The sequence below is a fragment of the Scaptodrosophila lebanonensis genome, unplaced genomic scaffold (genome assembly GCF_003285725.1).
Source record: "Scaptodrosophila lebanonensis strain 11010-0011.00,11010-0021.00 unplaced genomic scaffold, SlebRS2 tig00000096-arrow-pilon, whole genome shotgun sequence".
Classification (NCBI taxonomy): Eukaryota; Metazoa; Arthropoda; class Insecta; order Diptera; family Drosophilidae; genus Scaptodrosophila; species Scaptodrosophila lebanonensis.
In genome coordinates this window covers 2947590-2973794 of record NW_022060567.1, presented here as the reverse complement: position 1 = coordinate 2973794, position 26205 = coordinate 2947590, and the positions used below count along the sequence as shown (strand labels likewise).

Sequence of the window (26205 nt, the reverse complement as noted above, 5' to 3'; positions counted from 1 at the left end):
TAGCTATTGTAGTTGCTGAGATCGTTGCGCTCATACAGACAGACGGACGGACAGACGGACATGGCTATATCGACTAGTCTTGTCATCCTGATCAATAATATATATACTTTGTGGGGTCTGCCTCGCCTCCTTCTGTGTGTTACATACATTCGCACAAAACTAATATAGCCTTTTACCCTTTGGGTACAGGCTATAAAAATACGAAACTATTTTGCATGCATTTGAAACGTCCATTACCAAAAGGGACGCGTCCGGCCAGGAGAGATTTTTTTTTTTTTTAAATTTGATGTCTCTATGCATGTCAGCATCCGTTAACACCAGGTTCGTGTCCGGCAAAGAGTTCGAATTTCTCCAAAAATAGTGTTTGCGTCCGGTCAAGAGAATGTCCGCACAAGAGTGGCGAACTTGCTCTAAAAAGTACACCAAAACGAATGTTCTAGAAAAAGCGTCCGCCCAAGAAGGGTGTCCGTTAAGGGAGTTTTTGCTGTACACAGATGTATTTATGTGTTATAATTTGGTTGTATTTATCCGTAACTAACGACCACAGTAGACCAATTTTATTAGCATCCGCAATGAAGCGGGAAAGGTTGTGGAGGAGGCGAAGTAAAAATACAACTGCGCGCTGCTGATTATAGCTATAGCATTGGCAATCGACATCAATTCTTGCGATTGCCACGACGACGCATGGAGGCCGTGCACTTCGGACAATACCATTTGCCTTTGGGAGGCTGGGTAATGCCGACACATGGGTAATGGAACCATTCGTAGGGACAAGCGTCGTTGTCGCAAGCAACCATGTCACCATAGCTGACCTGGTTGCAGGTGCAGTAGCGGGGCTCGTTCGGATCGTAGGACCATTCGCCCTCGTTTGTCTGCTCAACGACCAATCCATTTTCGCCAATCGTCAGATTAGCACCGGGGGCTATTGAAGTGCTAGGCATACCACCACCCATAGAGGTGGTACTTACGCCACCGCTGGCCACATTCGACACATTAGCTACGTTGCTGGATGGTGTAATCGTGGATGTGTGACCAGCAGCCGCTGTCACAGCTCCGGAAACTGTGCTCAGCGACAACGGATTGTGGCCCAAATTGCCTATGGCAGTGGTGGCAGCGTTTGACAACATGTCCACAGAATCGACACTCATTGAGGATGAGGACGAAGCGATAGAGTTTCCGGAAGAGGAGTTGGCCATTGATTGTACCGCCAGCGTGTTGGTCATGGTAATACCGCTCCCCAGTTTCCTAAAACATTGCAGATCAGATTTAAATGTGACAAAGACATAAAGAACAATGTTTGAACTCACTTTTTCTGCTTCTTCTCCTGATGATGGTGGTGATGATGATGGGAGGTGCTGCTGCTAGCTCCACCTAATGCTGCCGAGCTGGGCTGAATGGTACTCTGCGCCGCTACCACATTAGCGGCTGTCCAGAATTCGTTATTACCGGCCACGCCGGCGCCATGTATTGCCTCATAGCTGGCCTTCAAGCTGGCTGTGCGTCGGCCCTGCTGCATTTGTTGGGTGGCCACGATGGCTTGGCTTGCGGCAGCTGCAATAGCACTCGAGGCGGCTCCCACGCCGCCTAATTGCTGGAGGTTGTAGCTTACTGTGCTGGTGCTGGGATGACTGGTGGAAGTGCCAGCATTGGTTGCAACAGCAGTAGCAGCTGCATTGCTCTGCAACACGCCATGTGCTGTCAAATTCGAGGATAACTGCCGGACAACTGTGGCACCGGCACCACCAGCGGTGGCAACTGGAACAGCGCTTCCAGCTACTGGCAAGGTGACATGAGTATTGCTGCTTCCCGTGCTGCTAATGCTGTTGGTATTATTAGTGCTGCTGCTCACATGATTTGCAGATGCATTGACGGCAGCAGCGCCGGCGCCAGCGTTGCTCACGGTTGGCAACGAATGATTTAAATTAACGCGTTTCTCCGGCAAGGGCACTGTGCAAATCGTTTCACGGCGCTTATCTAGCTTGCGATGGCGTGGATGACCCACAGCATTGCCGGATATCTGGGCGCTGGTCAAGCTGCTGAGAGCAGTAATGCCGGCGCCAGCACTGGAAACACTGGTACCGCCAACACTACCACCTCCGCCACCCAAGACGCTGGCAGTTCCCAGGCTTCCGCCGGAGCTTGTGAGGATGCCCGAGCTGCTGTTAAGACTCGTGGTCATTACACTGTTGCCGACGTTAGCGCCATAATAACGATTCTCTTTTGATTAATGCTCATAAGCAAAGCTGTAGCCGCTGACGAGTTGTTACCATCGAGCTCCAAAGAGCGTTTCTCCAATATTTCAGTAATACCATTATTGTCAGCCTCCAACTCACATTTGAACTTAAAAAGCTCGCTGTCTAGGCGTCTCAAGTAACGCTCGACAAGCTCATGAATCTGTGTGGCTATGGCCACCTTTTCCTCAGCGTCCTCCATCACTTTGTAGTACTCACGGCGCAGGTTGTGGAATTCAGTATTGATGGACTCGTTTTGTAGTTCGCCGCGCTTGCATTGCTGGAAAAACAGACGGGACTTCTTGTCCAGCGAGTCCATATTATCTGCATAGAGAATTGGCGTGCATTCAACTAAAATTTTTGGTATTATTTGAACGCCACTTACTCTGCACAGCCAGATCGAGTTCGCGCATTTCTGTGAAGCGGTCGCGCAACTCTTGTGGTAGATGCTCAATCACTGGAATGATGTTGGTGTAAAAAATTACATATGTATGTGTTAAGGACATTGCGTTATAATGTACATATTGCCATTCGTATTACTTACTCTCCAAATAGTCCTCCAAGTATAGCATGGCGGACTTGCAGCTATTTTCTGCTTAGCTCAATAAATTGTAAAATGCGCACGCTATTTTATAAGCGTGTTAAAAAGAATGCAGCACCAACTAATGCAAAAAATTCATATGGATGCATGCAACCCTTAAGCTCACGAAATTGTTCAACAAAACACAAAATACCGAATTGGTATTTTCCGACATAGTGCTACCCAGTCATTGGCGCAGCTGTTTATCTAGTAATGTTTATGGTGAAATAACACAACATTGGATGATTGTTTGTATTCGAATGCATCATGGACATCAGCAGCACAATTAAGTTTCGGAACATTTGCAACATGTTTGAAAACATGAAAAATGCGAAAACCACGCAGCGCAAGGAAAAAATCTTGCATCGCTATTTCGAGTCCTTCTGCAGACATCGGATGGCCTTTCGCCAGCAGGCCGGCATATCAGACAATCATCCCGAGGATGGCAAAAGCAGCTTCTTTTCCGTGCTGCGTTTGCTAATGCCTGGCACAGACACATCGCGCGATAACTATGGATTACAGATCACAGCACTGGGACGAGTATATACGCGGGTGCTGCAGCTGGCCCGTGATTGTGAGTATTTAAAGGAGTTTTCTGCTTGGTTAGCTTATCCTGTACGTTTTATCAGCGCCAGATGCGATAAGCCTGCAACATAAAAGCTATACACCACATCGTGACTATGCCGATGTGGTCCATGCCGTGCTCAAGTCACGCTGCTTCAACAATCCAAGTGACCTGACGCTGCTGCAAATTCATGAAATGCTCGACATAATTGCCAATGAGGACACACAAAGTAAAGATCGGGAGCTGACGCGCTTCACCGAAGTGGCCTCGCCCTTGGAGCAAAAGTGGATGGTACGCTTGCTGCTGAAAACCATGAACCTGGGCATTGGAGAGCAGCGCATATTTGCACTCCTGCATCCCAATGCCCGAGATGTTTACCTCCGCTGCACAGATTTGGCGCGCGTTTGTAATTTATTGGCCGACAGAAAGCTATCGCCGGATGTTGTGGCGAGCACGGGCGACGATCCAAACAACGCCACAGGCACCAGCACCAGCATAAATTTCAATGCCGTTATTGCACCTTTTCATCAAATTCGTCCGATGTTATGCGAACGTTTTCCGGGCAAAATTGAGGAGCTAATGCAGTCAGACGTTCTCTATATGGAGATTAAAATGGATGGCGAACGCTTTCAGTTGCATTTTGCAAACAACCGCTTCAAGTATATTTCTCGCAACGGCGCCGACTTTACGCGAAACTTTGGTGACTCATACGAGCATGGCAATTTGACGCCCAAGCTGCGCACCTTGCTGCCTCTGGACATGCAATCGATTATACTCGACGGCGAAATGATGATCTGGGATAAAAATCAGAAGCGTTTCCGGGAGAAAAGCGAGAACAATGATGTGAAGCATTTGAGCGATGATGGCAGCTGGCAGCCATGTTTCGTGGTCTATGACTTGCTCTATATGAACGGTCAAAGCTGTCTGGATATGACGTATGTGCAACGCAGCTACAAACTACAAGAGTTACTGACGGAACAGCAGGGAGTACTGCAGCTGATGAGGTCACGGAAAATTGGTTCGATCGAGGAATTCAATCGCATGTTTCAAGAAGTATTAGACTCCAAAGCTGAAGGCATTGTGATCAAAAAACAGAACTCCATTTACAGGCCGGGCGTACGTGTGGGTGGAGGCTGGTATAAGGACAAGGCGGACGTAAGTCATGAAAGCTAATCTCATTTTTTTTTGTACTCAGAAAAATGGATGAGCTCTGAGAATGTGGATTGTGGGAGACAGCAGAGCGAATATTCTAACAAAACCAACTTTAATTCAGCTTCGAATAGACATACACGTTTTGAGTAAAGGGTTCACTCATTTCATTCAACATCATACTAAAAATAATTGTAACTAAGTATTATCAGAGCCATGCTTTGTTAATTATCGTGGTATCATCAGCATAAACCTATACTTGCTCCATTCGAATGTGATTTGTAAGTTTAGCTCCTAACATGATAATTCTTATAGCTATGTTTTATATTAAAAGAACTTACGAATATTTGTGCTCAGGTAACGTAAAGGTGCAGAGACATTTGGTATAAATATTACTCTTAGCATTGCATGTGCTGTGAGAAGAGTGTGTATTCTAGAAGGTCTTCTCATTAATAAGATGAACGTCCATGAATTGGGCTGCCTTGTTAGACATCCACTTAACGTTTAAATGATTTTTAAAGAAGACGTAGAGCTCTCCACCTCCATTTGGCAGATTAGAATTATTGCATTTTTATTTGTTTGCATTTAATAACAATCCACAAATTGCTTTGCAGTACATCAACGGCCTGACCTCTGAATTCGATTTGCTCATCATAGGCGGCTTCTACAATCGCAAGCGCACCTTCATAGAGTCATTCCTGCTGGGCGTGCTCAAGCCCAGCACGGGTCCGGCGGGACGCAATGAGGTGTACAGTGTGGGCCGGGTTAGTAACAATACCCAGCAACGCTCGGTGTTGAACGATTCATTGAAAAGGCATTGGCATGATTGCAAACAAGAGCCACCTCCGATTTGGTACAAATACAAAGCCGGTGACGTCAACGGCAGCCCTGATGTCTGGATCGACCCATGTAATTCAACCATATTGCAAGTGAAGGCCACTGACTTGGTGCCGTCGGCCGCTTTCTTCACGCCCAAGTCCTTGCATTTTCCCCGCACTCAATTGGTGCGCCACGACAAAGTTTGGAATGAGTGCATGACGCTGCAGGAGTACACGCAGCTCAGCCAGGTGAGTCATACTAGATATAACGCAATACTTTTAAATGTTTTCTGAAAGGATCACACACAGCCCAAATATAGAAATATACTCGTATAGCCATTTGCATGACAAATTTCAATGCTCTCAAACGTTTTTCCTATACTACAGGGTCACGTTGCAGTCAAGAAAATAACGAAGCGTTCCCTGCGCCTGGAGGACTTCACAGCCGAGCGCAAGCGTCAAAAGCTGACACCGGCCCAGCGTGCGAAACTGGGTCTGGCCGCCTACGAGAAGCGTTACGATGCAGAGAAGGTGAGTGAGAGTCCCAAATTGAAACATTTAAGCACTATATTTGAGCGATTGTCACAGTATACGCACAAGGACTTCCATTAAAATACTGCAGTTTGATTTGTCTTATGGCTTACAAATTCTTCGGAAGATTCGTATAGTCATTAGACTGGAGAACACTCCTAAAATCTTCAGTGGGAGCATTTAAATACCCGAAAGTCAACATTTTGCTCCATTTAAGGTTAGGTCCCCATCGTCGGTTATACATTCAATAAGTTACTTAAATGCGTTTGCAAGATAAAGAAAGTTCTGATACTTCTAAGAAGTATCTCCATTCTTCTTCTAAGACGTATCTCCGTTATATTCATTTTTTTCAGGCTCAATAAAAATATTATTATTGTAAACCTCAGTAGGAGAAAGAATGTGAACCCTCCATCAAAATTTTTAAAAGAACTCTTTTGTAAAGAAGTGCCACTGATATAAGAATATTTTAGAGGAACTGCTCTGTTTCAATACTCTGCCATGAAAGCGGGCTAGCGATATTCCCTATTTCCCTATATATAGCTGTCCCTCTCTTAACTCAAGCACCATTCCTATGAAGGGTGTTCATGCAGGGTCTTCATATTTTACCATTATATCTACCCAGTTATACAATTAATAATGAATTGTTGTTTCACTTAATTGTTGATCTCCTCCAGTTCTTGACTAATTATGGCCAAATGTGACTATTCTATGAAATCGAATTATAGATTACGTGCGCAGTGGTTTAGGTAGCTTTTGAAATGTGGACGGTATTGAAATTCTGTAGCGGGGAGAGGGGGAAAACTAAAAAAAATAAAATAATTGCGTATCAAAGTCGGCCTTATCTGTTATATGGCAGCTATATGAATTAGTGGCCCAAACTAAACCAAAATTGTTATGTCGCCTTAGGGGGATATGCGTAGAAACTAACATTGGGGTAAATATCTTAATATTTCGAATCTATGCCAAAAAATTTGGATTTGGGACCAGTGTGCACTGTTGAAAGCTGGGAATATTTTGAGCTATCGAATGAAAGCCTTACATGGGGCTTTAATTAACCTTTGTATGCTAACAAAAATCAAGGTCTGGATTATATATATATTATAGTCAGATGATCTCAAGAAATATTTTGAAATTATACACAATAGGGACAGCAGCTTGCAATATCTTCGTGAACAAAGATCGAATTGTTTTAGTCTATGTTGGAAAGTTTGTGCCATAAAAAGAACAAAAAAAAGAATTTTCTCTGCCATCGTCCAATGAGATTCAATTTTGATATTCAGGCATTTGTACTGATATATATTTTTTTAATTTGACAAAAAAAAAATTTTAAATTCCCATACAGGAAAGTCTCGAATATAAAACAAACCCAGACCTGAATGCCATTTCCAATCAAAGTCGTGCATAATAATAAAAGAATATATTGTTGAGAAACTGTTGGCAATTCAGATATTCTGGATCTGGTTCCGTTCGTTTGAAATTTGATTGTATATTTAAAGAAAGACCTCTATTATTTAAAAACTCAAAACTTTCCGTATTTAGTCAGTGTGTCTGAAATAACGACCTTAATTTATGTTTTATTTAAGCGGAAAGACACTCTGGTTCTCTTTATTGTAAGCATCTTCCTTCCGAATGGTTTTTGAACATAGAAGCAATTGCTCTCATGTTAAATATTGAAACCATGCAGGCAGTTGACTAAGATTCAATGAAGCGGCTAGTTCCCCATAAAACTTAGTCGTTTTTTTTTACCATATATAGTAAATAACAAGAGAGAACGCTACAGTCGAGCAAGCCCGACAGTGTAATACCCTGTACCCAGGTAAACTTCCGTCACTGAGTTATATGCGCCCATAGCAGCAACAAAAAGAGGAAGAAGAAGAGCGAACTTGTTGCTGCAGTTTGTGGGGGTTGTACTGGCGAGAATTTGTTTCGCTAATAACTTTTCTTAGAATTGACCGAATTGAACAACAGTAGACAATTATATATAAATTATGTGTGCAAAGTTTGGTTTAGGTAGCATTTGAAATGTGGACGCTATTGACGAAATTCTGTAGCGGGGGAAGGGGGGGAAAATTAAAAAAAAAAAATAAACTCGTCCTTACTCGGACCTAGGAGAATCTGGATGCCAACTTTGGTTATTCTAGCTTTTATAGTTTCTGAGATCCTCGCGTTCATCCAGACGGACGGACAGACGGACGGACATGTCTAGATCGACTCGTCTCGTCATGCTGATCAAGAATATATATACTTTATGGGGTCAGAGATGCTTCCTTCTGTATGTTACATACTTTGCACAAACCTAATATACCCTGTTTACCCTACGGGTACAGGGTATAAAAACACGAGTAATTATTCTTGGATTCTATTTTACAGTTGGAGCCTATCTCGAAACTACTCGAGGGCATCACATTCTGCATACTGACCGGTTCGCCAAGACGGCGTCAAAGCAAACAGTCATTGCAGGAGCTGGCGGGCCGCAACGGAGGCAACATAGTGGAGAATCCGCTGCCCAATGACGAGAACTGTGTTTGTGTGGCCGGCGATATTACCTGGTATGTGGAGCTGCTTATCAAACAGCAGCCGCGCACCAACAACATTGTGAACATGGATTGGCTACTGCGCGTCTGCGAGCAACAGGAGCTGGTAGTGCGTCCCAAGGACGTGGTGGCGGCCACAGAATCCTTGCACAAAGAATTGACGCAGCACTATGACAAACTCGGCGACTCGTATACGAAGGCTATTTGCAGTGTTTCGGAACTGGTGGAAATTTTGAATGACATCGATGATGCTGCGCTGCAGGCTGCCGATATAGATGAGCAGCAATTGGCCGCCTTTGAGGCGAGCTTGCTGAGCAAAAGCGACGGCCATTTCTTTCGTAATTGCTATGCTTTCTTCTACACTGAGGCAGACGATGGCAATGATGTCAGGCTGGAGTTGGCGAAGCTGCGTTTCATGCGTCATGGCGGCTTGGTGTACAGCCTGCAGGACCTGTCCAGTGCAAGCCAAAAAAGTCGCCTGACCCACATATTTGTCGAACTGAACAGATGCAATCAGGATGTATTCCAGCAATGGATATTGGAGCAACACCTAAGTCATTTGCCAGCTCTAAGCACAGAGTGGATTACACAATCGCATAGCGAGCGACGTATCCTGAACACACAACCGTACCTTTTGGCGACAACGTCTCAGTTGGCTCTTTAGTATATTGTTGTATATTTTATGTTATAATTAACTAAACATTTTTGTTTAAAAACATGTTGGAATAAAAAAGTATTGAGTGTTAAAGTGGGCATGGAATTTGTGTTACGTTCGTTATAAGTTGAAACTAAGAGAGAACGCTACGGTCGAGCAAGCCCGGCAGTGACATTACGGGAGTTACGGGCAAAAACACGAATTGCGTGGGGTGCATCAGAAAAAAACAAGTAAAGAAGCAATAATTATAGGAAATAAAAAAATTAATAAAATTGAAAAAAAAATAATTTTGATCGATTTTACCTTTCTCGGTATTCGAACTCACGTAAAGGGTGTATAATTGCACATTTACATAGCAATTGCGTCTGTGTGAGTGTATGTATGCCTATGCGCAACTATTCGTGCCTGTGTAAACATGTGTTCAGTCAACCAAAGCACCAGCATCAACAACAGCCGCGGGCAGCGCTTAAGCAGCGCTGCAGCAGCAAATATATTTATGGCTATAACTTCTAGTTAAATCGGTCTATTATAGTGAAACTTGGCACACGGACACATAATAACAAACTGGGGGTATTTCCAAAATTTTAGTTCGAAATTCCAAGAAGACGGGAGTTAGAGAAAATCGTGATTTAAGTCGTTGAGGGGGGAGGGAGGGAAATTCCAAAATATACATTTTCTGCGTATTCACATAAGGCATCTGGGACTAAAATTTGGTGTTCCTAGGTGGTGTACCGTAATTCTTGGCATTTTAAATTGAAATTTAGAAAATCTTTCCAGTTAGTGATTATGTGTACGGATGCAAAGTTTCATCATGATAGGCCGATTTAAAAGGAAGATTTAGCCATACACTTGCATGCATACACTTCACATACACACAATTTCTATGTAAATCGGCAGTTATACACCCAAATTGCTTTTAAATTTTTTTAAAATTTCATTTTACACATACATATGTACAAAGTATTTCAAGTATTTAGCTTCTCTACTTCTTTATATTTAAATAATGATTGATAAATAACTTTGGACATTATAAAAATAAAAAAAAATAAATTGTACGAAGCAACGAAGAAAATGTTTAAAATGGTCCTTCCATCAACTGTTTGCAATGTGTAATAGAATCTTCCACATACATATGTAGATTTATGGAAAACGGAAAGGAAACGCTGACAATACTACCTAAAATACACTCTTTTGAATTGTAAAATGCAATGATATAAAAAAACGTTGAAGAAAACGGTCATCCGAATAGTATTTATTTTATCGATCCGTTTGATTTTGTTTAAAAAACGGTGTATTTTTCGAACGCTGTTTCCTCACAATGAAGAAATTGTTTCCAGCCGTATGATAAATTCTATAACGTATCTCAATTATTTGTAGGAATCCTAAAAACAATTTGCTTTACCTATTATAGCGATTTTATATGCCGATCAACATTTTTTGACGCTCAAGAAGGCAACCCTGCGACCACAAAGTATCGATTGTGGGCGATACCAATACCTTAGCCACCCTATTCGGCGATTGTTTTGGGAATTGGTTGTTTTATTTGCGTTGGTATTGGTGTGGGTGCAGAAGAAAAATCCAGCGTCATTTCTGTGGCAGGTTCGAGTACAGCCTTGGGAAGAGGACACTTCTAGTGAGAAAACTTAATTACGCGCATCTCGGTTATAAATAACGGCCTCAAAATTGGCAAAATAAGGAAAAACAAGAAAATGAGCTACAATGAGAAAACGGAAATCATTACCAAGGATGAATGGCTGCAACGATTAGAGCAGTTTCCCTTTAAGCAGGCCGATATGAATCGTCTTATTATGAATTATTTGGTGACAGGTGAGTGCCGTCTGCCACCCCGCAACAAGAGTACAATCCCTATTTGTTCTAGAGGGCTTCAAGGAGGCAGCCGAGAAATTTCAGCACGAAGCCGAGCTGGAGCCAAGTGTTGAGCTTAACAGCTTGGATGATCGGATTCTAATACGCGAGGCGGTGCAGGCGGGCCGGATAGAGGAGGCCACACATTTGGTCAACCAATTGCATCCGGAACTGCTGGGCAGTGAGCGATATTTGTTCTTTCATTTGCAACAATTACAACTGATCGAGCTCATACGTGCTGGGAAGGTGGAAGAGGCCTTGGCATTTGCCCAAACCAAACTGTCCGAGTCCGGGGAGGAGGCGATGTTTGAGCTTGAGCGCACGTTGGCGTTGCTTGCCTTCGAGAAGCCGCAGGAGAGTCCATTCGCCGATCTCCTGGAACAGTCGTACAGGCAAAAGGTGCAGTTATTTCCTCAGCTATTAAATTTCCTACTATTGCTGCTCCTTTAGATAATCCTTTTTCACTAGACTTATCAGCCACCTTAAATCCTTATCTGCAGATTGCTAGCGAGCTGAACTCGGCCATATTGAGATGCGAGCATAGCGAGGACTCTACGCCAAAGATGATGTTTCTACTCAAGCTTATACTGTGGGCACAGTCCAAGCTGGACAGCCGCTCCATTAGCTACCCTAAGATGAAGGACCTGGAGACCGCTCAGGTGGAGCCCAAGTAAGCAGTGGGGATGAATTGTGTATGAATGGGAAAGGGCTTCGATAAATATTCGAGCGTGAGTGTGTGAGCAATTTAATAACGATTTCTATAACTTTGTAAAGATAATGATAATGATTAAAATATTGGCAAAGACGAAAAAAAAAATAAAACGTTGTTGAAGCTTTTATATGGAATGCGTCTCATCACCAGCCGAAGAACAAATCAATTGCTTTATTGACGAGTCCGGTACTCTTCTGTGGCACATTCTTGTTGGGCGATACGGCATTATCTTGCTGAGCTATCTTGAACGATTGCTGTGCCAATGGACGCACCTTGGGTCTGGTCAACTCCACATCTGTGTTACTGGATACATTTGAGTTTTCCTTATCGATGACGCTGCGCTCCGTGCAGCGTATGACGCCGATCATAAAATTGCCGCCAATCACCTTTTGATTGTAGTTAAGTGCTCTGTCGCTCTCGATCCGAGAAGAGAAGCGCACGTGCATCCAGTTGCCGTTCTGTGGGGCATGCACCACATCCATAATGGTGCCGCACTGCGTAAAATTTTGCAAAATCATAGATGTTCCCCCCGGAGGGAAGCCAAAGATGGTAACCCAGAAATCGGCGTTGCGTGGTTGTGGCGACGTCCCCAGTGGCGACATGTTGGCGCCAAGCGGCGAACATAGAGCACGCATCGAAGCATTCACAGCGTTAGGTGCATTGGGCAGATACGAATCATCCAGGTGATTGTTCCCTGCTTGATTGTAGCTCTGATTTAAACTATAATTCAAGTTGGCCCGACTCATGTTGTAGGGCGTTGTGTTTAGGTGTGATTGTGGGGTCTGCAGGACACCTAAATGCGTGCGTTGTGTAGTCAGGCTACTGTTGTCGTTGCGCAGCGTGTCGAATAAACCCTGGGTAGGCGGCCCGGTTTGATGGCTTGTAGTGTGCTGTGGAGTAAGCGGAACGGGACCAAAACCGGGTGATATGACGGTATTTGGTGTACCTGCGCCACTCCCTGAGAAGCTTGCACCACCAAATAGCGTGCGCGTGCCCAAGGCCGAGCGATTAAAATCCTGTGGAGCACTATGAGTGGGCGATGTGGGTCCTATGCACGATTACAGTGTAAATAGAATATCAAAAATATATGAAGTAAGCAATCCAGCTGACCTACCGAAGCTCACATTGTAGCGTCCGGGCTTTGGAGATAGTGTGTTGTTGTGCGAAGGCATTGTTTGTGGATCGCCCATGAGGAAGGGCGGTAAGTACTGGCTTTGGTTTTGGTTGTTTCCAGCTGCATTTGAGCTTGGACTATTAACAGGACTGCCTAGCGTCATGGGCTCCATACTTTACAAACGCGTTAATATTTTTACTAAAACGAACACAAATAAATGGCCACCAACAAAACGTTGCAAGGAAATGCAATTCAAACAGTAATTTGCTAGAGAGTTTACCACGCAGAGTAGCAGTGATATGCACTATCGAAAAGCGATACACAAATCTCATATGCTTCCTAGCTATCGAATGGCAAGCAGTTTATATGGCCAGTAAATTTAAAGGCATTATCGATAAATAAACTATTCAGATATTTTACGCTTATATTTGTTTTTGCATAGAAATGCAGAGGCGACGATTGAAACTCAAATGTTTTTATTTATAAGTTAAATAAATGTTACATTAGCAACAACTAGCTATCGACTGGCAAGCAGTTTATTTGGCCAATATATTTAAAGGCATTATCGATAAGCAAACTATTCAGACATATTACGCTTTTATTTGTTTTTGTATAGAAATAGAGAGGCGATGATTGAAGTACAAATGTGTTTATTTATCAAAATAAATAAGTGTTACATTTATTCCAAAATCTTGAATAGATATTGTTTCGATAGAATTGGCAATAGTATCTGAGCCAATGAGTGGTACGATTATCAACGCGTATTCCGACTTACCTACGAATCGGTATCGAGAGATGAGTAGTCAGGCGGCAGTATCGTTTCAGCCGTAGTCGGCTCGTGTTTACTGCGCGCGTTTGTACGTTACGTGTTTTCGGTTTTACGCCTTTCGACTTTCCTTGTATTTCGTTTTTAATATTATAAAAAAATTATTGTGTATAAATTTGTGTTTGTTTAGAGGGGAGAGAAGCGCACGCGTGTTTTTACAAAATTTGAGTGCAATTTTTTTTCTCTTTTTACTGTGTGCGAGCTCGTCAAAGTGCCAACAAGAGCAAAAAGAAAACGAAAACTGAGAATCTAAGACAACAGTCTGAGTCTGGTGGGAATATCCTGGTTGAATAATTTGTTTGTGCGTCATTTTGTTGTTGCTGCAGCTGCTGTCATCAACTATCACAGGGTGCCATGTGGAGTCCAACACATTGCAGTGTAACTGGTGAGTTCCAACGGCGGTTTTGCGATTTAGGAGAGACAGACACCCTTTACGATTGCCTTAAGAGAGCATCGTATATTGAGTATGAAAAATAAATCGCATTAAAAATTAAACTTGTTTTTATACATTACCGCCCGAGAGTGTGTGATTGTATGAGAGTGTGTATTTGTGTGCCTAAAAAATTGTCATGTACAAGTATGTAGACAAATCCCCATAAATGCGATACATAGTGACGCTTAAAGCGCTGTTAATTGTTTGGCTAGAGCGCCATGTGTCTTGCAGTTGCTGTTGTTGCCGCCTTGTTACAGTTAAGCAACAGCAACAAAAATAGCTAAAGAGTGCCTGTTACCAATTCCTATTTGGCTTTTGTTGTTGCCGGAGCATAGTGGTGAAAACTGTTGTACACGTAGTACCCTACACACAACATCTTATTTCAAGTTTCACTTTTTTGTTTGCGGTGGTTTTTGCCGCTGCTGCTGCCACCAACACTCACACAAACAAACAAACACACACATTGTGATCGAGTCAGTCAGCATGACCTCTGGGCCAGCAGTGTGAGGAACAAGCGACTGTCTGTTTTTGTTGTTGTTGTTGTTGTAGCTTTGTGGCCGCTTTTCTCTTTTGCGTTTTTTATGCATATTTATACATATGTGTGTATGTATGTATGTCGGTACGCCACGATCTTCCAATAAGTTCGGGTCTTACCTAAAATGTCATTATGGAGCAGAAACACCAGCTATCTGCGTCGTGATTTACGCTTGACTCTTCTAGCTTGTTGTCATTGATAAGATAATTGTACGTTCCATAAACAATATACATACACGAACATACATCAATATATATGTACATGCATTTGTATGGACATGTACATAAGCACTTAATGTACTTAACCGCGCTTACTCATCCCACAAACAAAAAGTGCACACAAGCTGTTCGTTCCCTGTATTGTTCTTATTTTGGACGCTACTCTAAGAAACCAAATAGCTAAATACATATGTATGTAGCCAAGATTGTTGGAAACTATCATCTGAAGTTGTAAGAAATAATAGGATCAGTTCCAAAAATTAACATTTTGAATTACAGGGTGCGTCATCTTTTATGTCGGTATGTAAATATTGAATAACTTTGTCATTAGTGAACCGATTGACTTGAGTAGACCAGTGTTGAAAAATTAGTCTGAAGAAATTGTACAGAACCAAATTAAATAAAAATATCTCATACTTGAAAATCGGTTGTTTATTTTCAAAGATATTCAATGTTTACATACCGTCATAAAAGATGGCGCACCCTGTATATAGTTACGCTCATTCCCGTTGCGCTTATAAAGATGTTTCAATAGAATCATCTGTTTTGAATCTATACATACATATGTATGTACTATATGTATATAGTAATCTTCATTGTACATTGTAACAACAACGTTATGCCTCAATAGCCATGGGCCGCGAGCTATGTACCCTACACTGTTTATGCATACGAGCGAATCTTGTATTAGAAAGTACATATGTATTTTCTGCTTTACGATATAAAAATGGAGCAAGAAGCAAAGAACTCTTGCAAAATATAAACGATACGACCGAGTTGTTGAGGAACTTGAGGAACAATCCAATCGATTGACTGATCGTTCGATTCAAAAGTGAAAAACGCAATACTTACGCACCAAGTTTGATAAAACAGTTACACCTCAATTGTTTACCACACAGCTAACGTAATAATAGTACATCAATATTATAATTCGTTTGAGGGGTATTCCAAATTCGGTGGCTTGGAATGTTTGGGTTTCTTTTGATCGATTTGCAATACAGGCTTTTTGCGTATTTGTACGTACGTATGCATGTAGTATGTATGTGTGTGTATATAAATATATTAGTTAACTACGTATGCATAGTATATACATACATACATATGTACATATGGATATGTAAGTATTTTTTATATTCTTCGCAACTACCACCATTCTTTTGCATATTTTTCTTAAATTGCTGTGCTGGGACTAGCTTTCATTGTTTATTGGTATGCACATTCCTACATAAATAAATATATGTACATACTATGTGTATGTATATATGTGAGTGTGCGTGTGCATGTTTATTTTTTAATTTTGTCGTTGCTTTCATGGTTGAATGTCAATGAGAAATCAGAAATCAACAAGCGCGCGACTTTATTCGTGACAAAGCGAATCCACAAAGAGCTGTGCAAAAATTCGAGAGCGTCAACTTTCTGATAATGAGTGCGGATATCAAAAACCATTTGGGCTGTTTGTTTTGTGTCGTGAGAGCGAGCGAGTGAGCGACCGACCACTCAGTATTTGTATGTACAATGTCTGTTTATAATTATAAAAGCAAATATAAATACAAAACATAGGAACATAGCTGGCTTATTAATAATGGCTTTGTTTAAAAAACAATGATTCATGAAATGTTGCAAAGCGTGCGCGCGTGTTACGGAATGACGGCATGCAGCAACACATACTAGTACTCGCAAGTGAACACACACCTGCACACATGCGCACTCGCACTCAACGCTCTTATCACCTAATCAGGTGTGCTATGCCGATCTTTGCTCTCCGTCATCCACATACTAAGCATGTACTTACTATATACACACATATGAATATGTACGAGTGCGCATTCTAAACCATTTATCTCTATAGTTGATCTTTCTTAATGCGGGAAGTGGAGCTTGAGAGCCGCAGATCAGAAATGAGAACTGAGCTGAAATGAACTGAATTAATGGAGGCTTGTTCCCGTCTCGATCTTGGAATATACATATATACTCGTATAGGACCTACAAATAATAAAAATCATTCAAATATCAAAAAAGTTACCCTGATACGATGAAAAATAAAAGCATTTGATGAAAATGATTGCCGGAACGCGAAATAAAAGGTACTGGTACTTTTCCTAGCATGTATGGATACGATTCGTTTCGGATTCGATATGACATAGAGTGTTGAAAAATGTTATATGTATGTGTATATTGCGGATGAATCCCATCGAAGAGTTTCAAGAATGCTATATTCCATATGTACATATATTGCAGGAACTATATGATGAAAAATATTATTAATATGTACATACATATTGTAAGTGATGTGTTAATCAACCAGCCTTGAACTTGAATTGCCACCACCACTATCCAGAAAGCTGCTATCAAGCTATAAAAAAACTGAGGCTTTAGCTCACATACAAGTATTTCTGTATTTACACAGTTTAATAATAATGAAGAAACGCTTCGAGTTGACGTCAATTTTTGTGTTGTGTACATACAAACATATAGTATGCGTTAAATATACGAAAACTAAACAAATCTGTCTTAAGTATTTAGCGCTCATTTACCTAAACTGTTAGCAATTCTTAGAGCTATCCATTCTGCATTCATATACAGGCATATATGTAAGTAGTATATGTATAGAGGAATATACAAACTGATGTACATACATAGATATGTATGTATGGTATGTACATAAAGTATAAAAGTTTTATTGTCTCGTTGTAGTCAGTCGTGACTCGCGTTGTCAATATTTGCTTAAGATGAGCTCTGTCTGCTGCCTCAGTCAATACAGACGTGGGTGTAGGTATGTATGTATTTACTTGTATATATACAGACATATGTATTTATGTACAGCTGTTTTGTGCAATTAGAGCGATAATGTATAGTTACCTTTTTTTTATTATTTGTTTTTAGGCGAATTAAAACATTTTTAGCTGGCAAACAAAATCATTTTTTTTGCGGAATTTAGTAAGTGGATGAAACACATGGGCTAGGCGTACAATTACCTTCAAGTTTCAAGTGTGTATGTGGGTGTGTGCCTTGCATCGCATACTAATCGAAGCAGGGCTATAATATCCATTCATTGGAATTGTAGCAACTGTCTTGTTTTCCAATTTACTTTCTCACATACAACATAGTATAGAAAGTAGTAGTATTTTCGTTTTGTGTGGAACAGCTGACGAGCAAATCTACTCAATGAATGACCAGTAATGGAAAATCATGTGAAATAAACAGCCTAGTTGTAAACAATATACAATAACATAACATAATGAATTAATGTGTTTATTGATTGATTCACAGAAAATAACAATGCTATTTTTTAATGATTTTTTTGGGCTTCTTACTGGTTTCATTTACTTTTTCAATTCGCGCTCGAAATGTGCGATTTCATTTTCGTGTTCCGGCCATTGCGTGATTTGTTTACAAATTGCGATTCGCACATTTCAATGTTCCAAAGCTTTTCATTACCATGTGCCCCAATATATGGGGCATTGGAGTGTTACAGAAAAACTATGTCTGAGATATTGAGCGGAAAATAATTTTTGAAATGCTTTAAATTTAAAGAACATGTCCTAGAATTCCATGCAACAAACTCCAGCAACCCCAACAGTTGTATAGAAAGTTGTTTACCCTTTCCAGGTTTTTTGATGAATGAATAAAGAATAACTTCAAAACAATATGTTTTTTTAATTAAAACTCAAGCATTACTATTAAATATCAGATTTGAGAGTATAGATATTAGAATTCGCAATCATAATTAATGAATTTTGAACTTTTGCGTTTTGCTAATTATCGCTGAAAAAGTGGTACCAACATTATTTTCCTATAGCCTCAGAGAAGTCATTCGCCTTGGAAAATCGAAACATGGAAACATAATTCGCAAATATTTCTGCAGAGCTTGTTTTGTACACATTTATGAAAAGCAAAGAAGAAAGCATCCATAACAAATCTCGCTTAAAATGCACTTCAATCTGGTTCTAATTATCTCTAGAAAATTGCTCATTATCTTCAAAATGGGCCGACTTCATATAAAATTCCGATTAGAGTGCTTTATGTTGTGTAATTGCTGATGAGTCTCTACGAAATCGCGTAATTGCTGTCTTTGTCTGTCGAGCATTTCATAAATCTGTTTTTAATGTATACAACATCACGAGTTAAACATTGATTTGATTCGTTTTTAAAATACCCATTCTACTCACAACATAGTATTTCGGAAGCAGTCCTCCACTATCTCTTTGTTCTACAGCAGATAAAATCCCAAGTCTAGAAACTAAATTCGCTATTTAAAAAATTATCTTTTCGATTGCAGCATTTAGAGATGTGTCGGCTTAATAGTTTCCACTAATACCCTTGATTGTCTATAAAATTCGGAATTCATTGGTAAACTTGCAAAATATCTCATTGCAATAATAAGTGTTGTGCTTTTTTACACCTAGGCTTACTGTGACACTCAACTGATACTGTCTATTAGGATTTTATCGAATCAACAAATTGCGAACAGCTGACTGGGAAAATTATATTGTTGCATGTAAGGCAACCATTTTGCTTTATTTGTTTATTAAAGTAAAGCACGCATTCTTCTTTTATCGAAAAATGTCCTCCTTTCTTTCCTTTCTGAGCTATTTTATGATTTTATAGGCAATTTGGCGCTTTTCCCGTTAAATCTCGATGTATTTCAAGTCCAATTATGAAATCGCGGGAAATAGAAATGAAAATTTTGGGAATTTTTGCTTTTAGAAATATATTTAGCTTTTTTCCTGTTTTCCTCTTTAGAATTTCCCACATTATAGCTTTATTTTTCTTCTCCATCCCGTCAAAAACAGCTTTTACTCCTTCTAACAAGTTGGCTTCACTGCAAAATCTGATTTGATTTTGAAAGCCTGCCTTATTTGGGACTAGTGTTACTAAACACTATTAACTTCTTCCAGCTAGAAGTAATACTAAGAAAATCAAATTGATTAGCTGCTTCGCAAAGTACTGAGTACAACTCTAATTAGTGCTAAGTAATTATATCTAGATAGTTGTCAGCTATTCGGCAATCGAATGTTGTTAGCGACATCGCTTGAAATTGCTTCCATGTTTAACTCAGACAAGAACTGGATAGCAACCAATTGAGCAGATCTAGAATACCATTTACCAGTGCCCTCTGCTCGTCGCTAGTTGAAGGCAAACAGACTCTTATCGGTCTTACCATCCAACTCGCTTAGCTATGCAATGGCTAAGTGATGCATGCCATGGAGGTGGCCGGCTTTGTCGTCACGCAGTACATACTTCAGATCCACTCAAGCACTTCATTAGCATTATTAAATGCACACACACACATAGATGCACACGCAAACCTTTTGCGGCCGCACCTTAAAATGTGCGTTAAAAAAAAAAACAGCAACAGCAAGTTGACTAAACGTGTATCTGTCTGCCAATGTTTTTTATGTACTATATACAGTGTCATACCGAAGTATTCCTACACCAATTCCTAAACCATTTTCTATGCCCAACAAATTGGAAAATTTTGGACTAAGAGTTAATCAATTTAGCTTTACACAAATCTGCCAATAACTAAAAAGTGTTCTGCCTTTATATGGTGAAACCAGAACAGACCAGTGCCTGTGATTAATGTTGTAATAAGTTATTGTAGTATCGGTAATTATCAGTCTGAAACTAAAACTGCAATCTGCCTTTTGGGTCTGCTTAGGTGAGTCGAGTTTAGAAAATGTTCCTTTTCATAATCAAATCCTTAGTTGTATGCTTACAACAATTTACTGCTCAGAAGGTTTTCAAAAAGTTATATTAATGAAATATTATTGGTCCAACGAATGTAGAGTCCTTCTTTCTATGCCCGCAAATAAATTTTGCGACCAACGGTTAAGAACTCCGGAAGATTGATTTGTATATTATAAATACATACAATACTTTCAATATCGCAGCGTTTCCTAGTTGTATCAAGTATATTATGGTCCAGTAAAGCAGAGATATTTCTAATTACATACAAGTATGTCATGTAGTGAAGTGCATCAAAAGCTTTGGCCCAAGATTAGTTGGCTGCTGTGGGAACACTTTTCGGTTATACTGTAGGGTTGCGAATAGGCACTTGGAGAACTTGCGTAGCTTTTATCGACATCTAATTGCGTGCGTTATTTTTAGACATAAATTCCTTAGGACCAGTCACTTAGGCTGCCTCTTCGGCTGCGCTGCGTCACACCCACATAGTCAAGCACACACACATACACACACGCGCAACTCACCTGGCAATTATAAACATGTGTACTCTATAATAGTAAATAGTTACATGTACACATGAGCATGCATTAACAAAAAAAATTATAATAATAAAAGAAAATTGTGCAATGCCTCGTTTGCCTTTCAACTTCATCATCAACATCGACATCATCATTAACAACAACAACAATAATTGCAACAAACAACATATACAAACCCAAATGTGATTCAATTAAGTGTGTTAGCCTTGCTTTTGTTGTTGTTTTGCACAACTTTTGCACTTTTAAAAGTTTAATTAAATAAAATGTGTTTTGTTTTTGCAGCTTTTAGTATATACATATGTACATATGTATGTATGTATATATGTTTGTATAGCATAGTGCTACATTGGCTAATTCGATGTTTGTTGATCTAAAATCAATAGCTTAGCGTCTCGATTGCAAAATCCGCAATTGGCTACAAAAATTCTTTGAAATACACTTACACATACAGAAATAAAGAAATACATACATATATAGTATGCCTGTTGACGTCATCAGTGTCGTTAAAATGTTTGATGTTGTTGTTGTTGCTGTTGTCGCGTGATAACATTAAATTTACCGATAAGGCGTACCAACCGCATCCCGCAGGTATTTCGAGGTAGTGTACAAGTATGTATGTATGTTGTCAGAATTATGATGGCGCTTATATAAAAGGTATAGCAAGTAATATGAATCATTGGGAATGGGGTGAGGTATGTAAGTCCCTATTCATGATGATACTTGATACCAATAATTAATGTAGGAATATTAATTGAAACTAGTCCTTAATCGTGTTCAATTCTATTATTCTGACTCATTTCCTCGAAAGTGTTACAATTGTTTTGACCGTCAGTCCGTGGAATCGAATGCCTTATCTTAAATCCTGGCAAACATTTTAAATTTTATTGTTTTAGACCCAATCGATATAGCTCCAATAATGAGCTTATAGTCTTCAAATACGCAGCGCACAATTTGTATTCACAATAAAATGAAAACCGGGGAAATAAAGTCGAACGACGTTATATTCTTACATACACGTACACATGTAGTACTTACTGATATCAATAGAGGTTCTATTATCTTGGCAAACCCAATTATTATTGGAGCAGACATTTTTTTTCGCTAAATTAAAGACAGATTTTCTGTTCCAATTATGAGCTTGAATACCAGTGGACGAAATTATTGGTAATGGTAGCTGAATCTTATAAGTAGAGGTATTAACTGTAATGACATTTTCACAGGCAGAAGGTTAAAGAACTAGTTTTTTATCCTTATGCATTCTATACAGTGTGTGTCTGTGTGGCTTCTGGAATCTTAGAAATATTAAACTTTTTCTATCGATTTATGATTTTTGACAATTTTATCTGATCGAGGTGACTTTTATCTATCGAACAGGGATGTTTTACGAGTATACATACTATATTGGATGAATGGGGCTTCTTAACATATTTGATAGTAGAAAGTGTAGTAACAAAGTGAAAGTGGATACGATGATAGTAGGAATAATTCAGGGAAAAGCCAGCTTAAATCACGCTGCCATTACTGATGCTTTTTCGATTATACATACTATGTTGGATGAATGGGGCTTCTTAACATATTTGATAGTAAAAAGTGTAGTAACAAAGTGAAAGCGCTAGAAAGAACCAGCAATAATACTATGTATAGGTACGTTAAAAAAAAATCAAATTCAGGGAATAGTTAGCTTGTGATTTGCGGGATAGAGAATTGAATCACGCTGCCATCACTGAAGCTAGACATACCAGTTGGTTGTTTGACATTTGCTCGTTCGTGCGGTTCTTTGATGCTCTCGACGTGCGTCAGTTGCCGTTTTAATATTCCCATAACAGTTATCTTCTTAAATAAAAGATAGATACGACTTATACGTACTTTTTTTGAATGCGTGTTTGCCCGCTTCTCTCGCGTGTCAGGCGTCCCATTTTGTTGTAAACTGGTATCAAGCCAAATTGATTACCAGTTTGACTGCAACTTCACAGTCAGCTGCAGCTTCAGCCTTAACTTCAACTTCAACGTCTTCCACTTCCACATCGACTTCAACATTCTTGGGTCCCCCCTACCAGTTGGCCATAACATTGTGCTAGAGGCAAGTGGTAGTGGAGTTTGGGATTGCTACTGGTTCTGCCCTCATGCATACAGATATGCACATATATGCATATTTATATTTTTGTTTCTCACACACGTTGCACGTTGCAACTGCCCCCCTGTTCGCCACCTTCCTCCTTATGCATGTTCTTGAAGCGCATAGCGATGAAATGAAAATTAGTTTGCCTTCGGAACACAACAAAATAAAAAAGAATGCACGTTTCTTTTTCCACTAGTCTTGTATTTTTATTCGTTAATGTACATATGTATGTAAATACATACATGCATGCATACATATACATATACATATTTACATACATATGTACGTGCCGAGGCAGTGGCCACAGAAACAATGTCTGCTCTGCCTTTCATTTTTGAAAAGTAAATATTTCTCATTTTCACATGCGCATATTTGAATTTTTTGTGTTTCTTTTTTTTTTAACCCGTTGCAGTTCAATGCATGCCACAAATGCAACTGCATAAGAAATTGTTCAACAAATTTACAAAAAGAAAAATGTAATAATAATACAATTTGCAAAAAGCATCGACCGCAATTCAGCAAATGCGCGCGCACTTGCAATGACCAAGGCGGGGAACCCCGCGCCCCCGGTGCTCTGACCAAGCTCCGAGCTCCACTCGATCCGGACCGGACCGGACCGCAGCCAAGCTAGATGTGTGAATGCTCATACGAGTGTGTTTGGACATTCACACGACTGCCATATTATTTCTGTGCTGTGCTTCAATCGCTGAGCGGCTCTTATAGCACGGCAATTGTGAGCTGCGCACACACAATTATGCCTACTGTTATCATATGAAGTCGCTAACTGTTCTGTATTCTTTCACTTCTGTTGTCCTCTGCTGGAAGTTCAAGCTGTGAGATGAAAAGCATCGTGGATAGAAAAAGAATCTGTGCTTGCTACAATTTTCTTTTGATCCGAATGGTTTTTATTGCAGGCACAGAATGGTTCTTATAACACATAGAAGGAGGCGTAGAAGATCCCACAAAGTATATAAATCCTTGAAATGTCCGTCTGTCTGTCTGTTCGTATGAACGATTGTTTGCAGATCAGCACTCTAGTATGAGATGACATCAGTATCTCATTCAAAGCAATCCCTTTACGGATGGGTTCCAGAATAGTCTTAGACAACCATTTCTGTACGCTTATTAGAGCTGAAAGCGGTTTAGTTCCTATATCCTGTCTGATCCTGAGGAGCAAGTTCTGTTATATCAAAACAAAGCAAATATGTATTGATGGTTAAAATGTTGTAATGCCTGTTTGTTCACAAAGACGTAAAAGTATATCTCTGAAGAAAGGCCTTTGTAACATTGGGGGCTAAAAAGAGGTTGAAATATGTTGGGTATTCAACTAAAAAGAGACCATGTTAAAATAAAAATAAAAGGAAGGCTCGACTGTGGAATTCGCTGTACCCGAGAAAAACTTCAGCCGCTGTGCGTTATACAGATGAAAAAGAAAAAGATGCTTCAAATTCGTTTACTAATACGTTTTTAAGATTAACTAAGAAAATACGAAATTTGAGAGGTAAAGAATTACCATTAATTGTGATCGATTATTTTATGTAGCTTTGGAATTATGGACAAACTCTATTAAATTATTTAGCAATAATCTGTAGAAAGAAACAACTCATGAATTGTGCTGTCGATACAGATTACTAAATTTATTATATTCTCTTATAATGTATAATACAATTGTTTGTTTGTTGCCTTTTAGTTTTTGTGATAGATATCTAGCGGCAATCTATAATGCAAGGTATAGTATAAAAAGAGAGTTGTACTTTACTTTAATTTGCAATTTTCGAATCTCTGTTTTCTGGTTAAGCCGCTACAAGCAATTGCAGATACACACTAATATATACATACATACATTTGTACATAGGTTAGTCGCGAAAGTTGAAAAATGTACGTGCGTAGATGTGTTAGTAACGCCGGCCCTCAATTACTACCATTCCACCTATGTATGAACAAACATATGTATTTGCGGATGTACATACATATGTACATGTAAATGAGTATTCCATTTCATGCGACTTGTGCATTATTCATGAACATTTGAATTTCGAGCACTTTGCTCAATGATGTCTGAACTTACATTTGTATAGCAACCTTCGTAAATGCCTTATTCATATATTATATACTTATTATTCATTGTGCAGTACGTTTTGTTTGCTAAATACGTTGACTGACTGGCTGGCAGACTGGCTGCTGGGGAGTCGATGATCAAAATCGTTGCCATGAATTAAAACCAAATTGAACAGAAAAAGAAAACTGGTTATTTATAGTTGGCGCTAAGGTGTCGAATTTGTTAGCAGCTACAAATCGAGCTATACAATAGTAAATTATTAGAAATATGACAAAACGAGCTAACAGTTCAGTTATCGTCTACCTATATACCCTTCAATGTGTTTTATAATTGTATAAAGCTAGCTGTTTCCTTCATGATCATGGACAACCAATTTACTCAGTTGTGACTGAATTACCAAATCTTCCACAACAAATCAATATCATTTAGGTCGTGGGGCAACAGTTATCACGATTTGAATTCGTCTCTTCGTGCTGATCATCTTTGTGGTTCGCCATTCTTCACTTTTCAATTAATGGAGTAAAAAAGGTGTTCAGTAAAATTGTTTGCTTGTATTTATTTCTTTACACACTATATTTTATTTATTTATGAATATGAGTGAGTCAATACTCTTCATTAAATTTGAAGCGTCATTAGCACTTTTTAAGGAACTTTTCTTGTTTCTCCTTTCATCTTTTATTTGCATTTATTTTCTTTTGCCTTTTCTTTTGTTGTTTTATTTGATGTTATTAGTTCTGGAGAGTCTTGTAAAAATGACCCAGGAAAGAATTCTTCAAATATAAACTTGATCGATTTTCGATTAATAGTTTTATCATTATACCCTGTGCATGGAATGTGCAAGGGCATACTAGTTTAGTGCGAATGTAGGTAACACACAGAAGGAGGTAACACACAGTTATAACAGAATTTATTGAATTTAAAGAAACAACTTCTCATTCAATAAAATAAACTAAATCATTTAATAAAAAATTTATTGCCAAAAAAAAACATGAAAATCTAATAAAAATTAAATTAACAAATCTAATTCTACAAA

General features: G+C 39.5%; 5 protein-coding genes across 8 annotated transcripts in view; 3 read left to right on the top strand and 2 right to left on the bottom strand.

The window, feature by feature from the left end:
• Positions 1-499: 499 nt before the first annotated feature.
• Positions 500-2910, bottom strand: LOC115627541 (inhibitor of growth protein 3-like). The gene is given in 5 exon segments (XM_030523249.1): positions 500-1245; positions 1308-2223; positions 2226-2555; positions 2617-2688; positions 2776-2910. Coding segments are annotated over 5 exon segments (1935 nt in total). The 5' UTR covers positions 2804-2910; the 3' UTR covers positions 500-656.
• A 145-nt stretch (positions 2911-3055) lies between these two features.
• On the top strand, positions 3056-9161 carry LOC115627510 (DNA ligase 4-like). Its single transcript, XM_030523204.1, has 5 exons — positions 3056-3385; positions 3441-4531; positions 5140-5592; positions 5731-5874; positions 8245-9161. The coding sequence occupies exons 1-5, from the start codon at positions 3079-3081 to the stop codon at positions 9070-9072; spliced, it is 2823 nt and encodes a 940-aa protein (XP_030379064.1). The 5' UTR covers positions 3056-3078; the 3' UTR covers positions 9073-9161.
• A 1441-nt stretch (positions 9162-10602) lies between these two features.
• LOC115627512 (glucose-induced degradation protein 8-B homolog) lies at positions 10603-11768 on the top strand. The gene is made up of 3 exons (XM_030523206.1): positions 10603-10890; positions 10943-11328; positions 11430-11768. Exons 1-3 carry the CDS (start codon positions 10773-10775, stop codon positions 11601-11603), a joined length of 678 nt encoding a protein of 225 aa, XP_030379066.1. The 5' UTR covers positions 10603-10772; the 3' UTR covers positions 11604-11768.
• On the bottom strand, positions 11659-13009 carry LOC115627511 (nucleoporin Nup35). Its single transcript, XM_030523205.1, has 2 exons — positions 12756-13009; positions 11659-12689 (listed from the first exon to the last, which is right to left on the bottom strand). Exons 1-2 carry the CDS (start codon positions 12925-12927, stop codon positions 11785-11787), a joined length of 1077 nt encoding a protein of 358 aa, XP_030379065.1. The 5' UTR covers positions 12928-13009; the 3' UTR covers positions 11659-11784.
• A 617-nt stretch (positions 13010-13626) lies between these two features.
• The window catches only part of LOC115627542 (rab11 family-interacting protein 1), a 31243-nt gene continuing 18664 nt past the window's right edge, over positions 13627-26205 (top strand). For 2 of the 4 annotated variants that reach the window (XR_003995702.1, XM_030523250.1), the window contains exon 1: positions 13627-13966. Coding sequence is in view for 2 of the 4 variants with exons in the window: in XM_030523250.1 (XP_030379110.1) it covers positions 13936-13966 (31 nt within the window). In the remaining 2 variants the exon portion in view is untranslated. The remainder of the gene's footprint in view (positions 13967-26205) is intronic. The other 2 variants (XM_030523251.1, XR_003995703.1) reach the window with 2 other exon arrangements.

What these genes read in the sequence shown, in the direction of transcription:
- LOC115627511 (XM_030523205.1), bottom strand. Translation starts at nt 12,927, where the DNA reads ATGGAGCCCATGACGCTAGGCAGTCCTGTTAATAGTCCAAGCTCAAAT. An exon ending in ACGCTACAATGTGAGCTTCG is followed by an intron (nt 12,690 to 12,755) that starts GTAGGTCAGCTG and finishes AATCGTGCATAG; the next exon opens with GACCCACATCGCCCACTCAT.
- LOC115627510 (XM_030523204.1), top strand. Translation starts at nt 3,079, where the DNA reads ATGGACATCAGCAGCACAATTAAGTTTCGGAACATTTGCAACATGTTT. An exon ending in GGTATAAGGACAAGGCGGAC is followed by an intron (nt 4,532 to 5,139) that starts GTAAGTCATGAA and finishes ATTGCTTTGCAG; the next exon opens with TACATCAACGGCCTGACCTC. An exon ending in AGTACACGCAGCTCAGCCAG is followed by an intron (nt 5,593 to 5,730) that starts GTGAGTCATACT and finishes CCTATACTACAG; the next exon opens with GGTCACGTTGCAGTCAAGAA.
- LOC115627512 (XM_030523206.1), top strand. Translation starts at nt 10,773, where the DNA reads ATGAGCTACAATGAGAAAACGGAAATCATTACCAAGGATGAATGGCTG. An exon ending in TATGAATTATTTGGTGACAG is followed by an intron (nt 10,891 to 10,942) that starts GTGAGTGCCGTC and finishes TATTTGTTCTAG; the next exon opens with AGGGCTTCAAGGAGGCAGCC. An exon ending in AACAGTCGTACAGGCAAAAG is followed by an intron (nt 11,329 to 11,429) that starts GTGCAGTTATTT and finishes CCTTATCTGCAG; the next exon opens with ATTGCTAGCGAGCTGAACTC.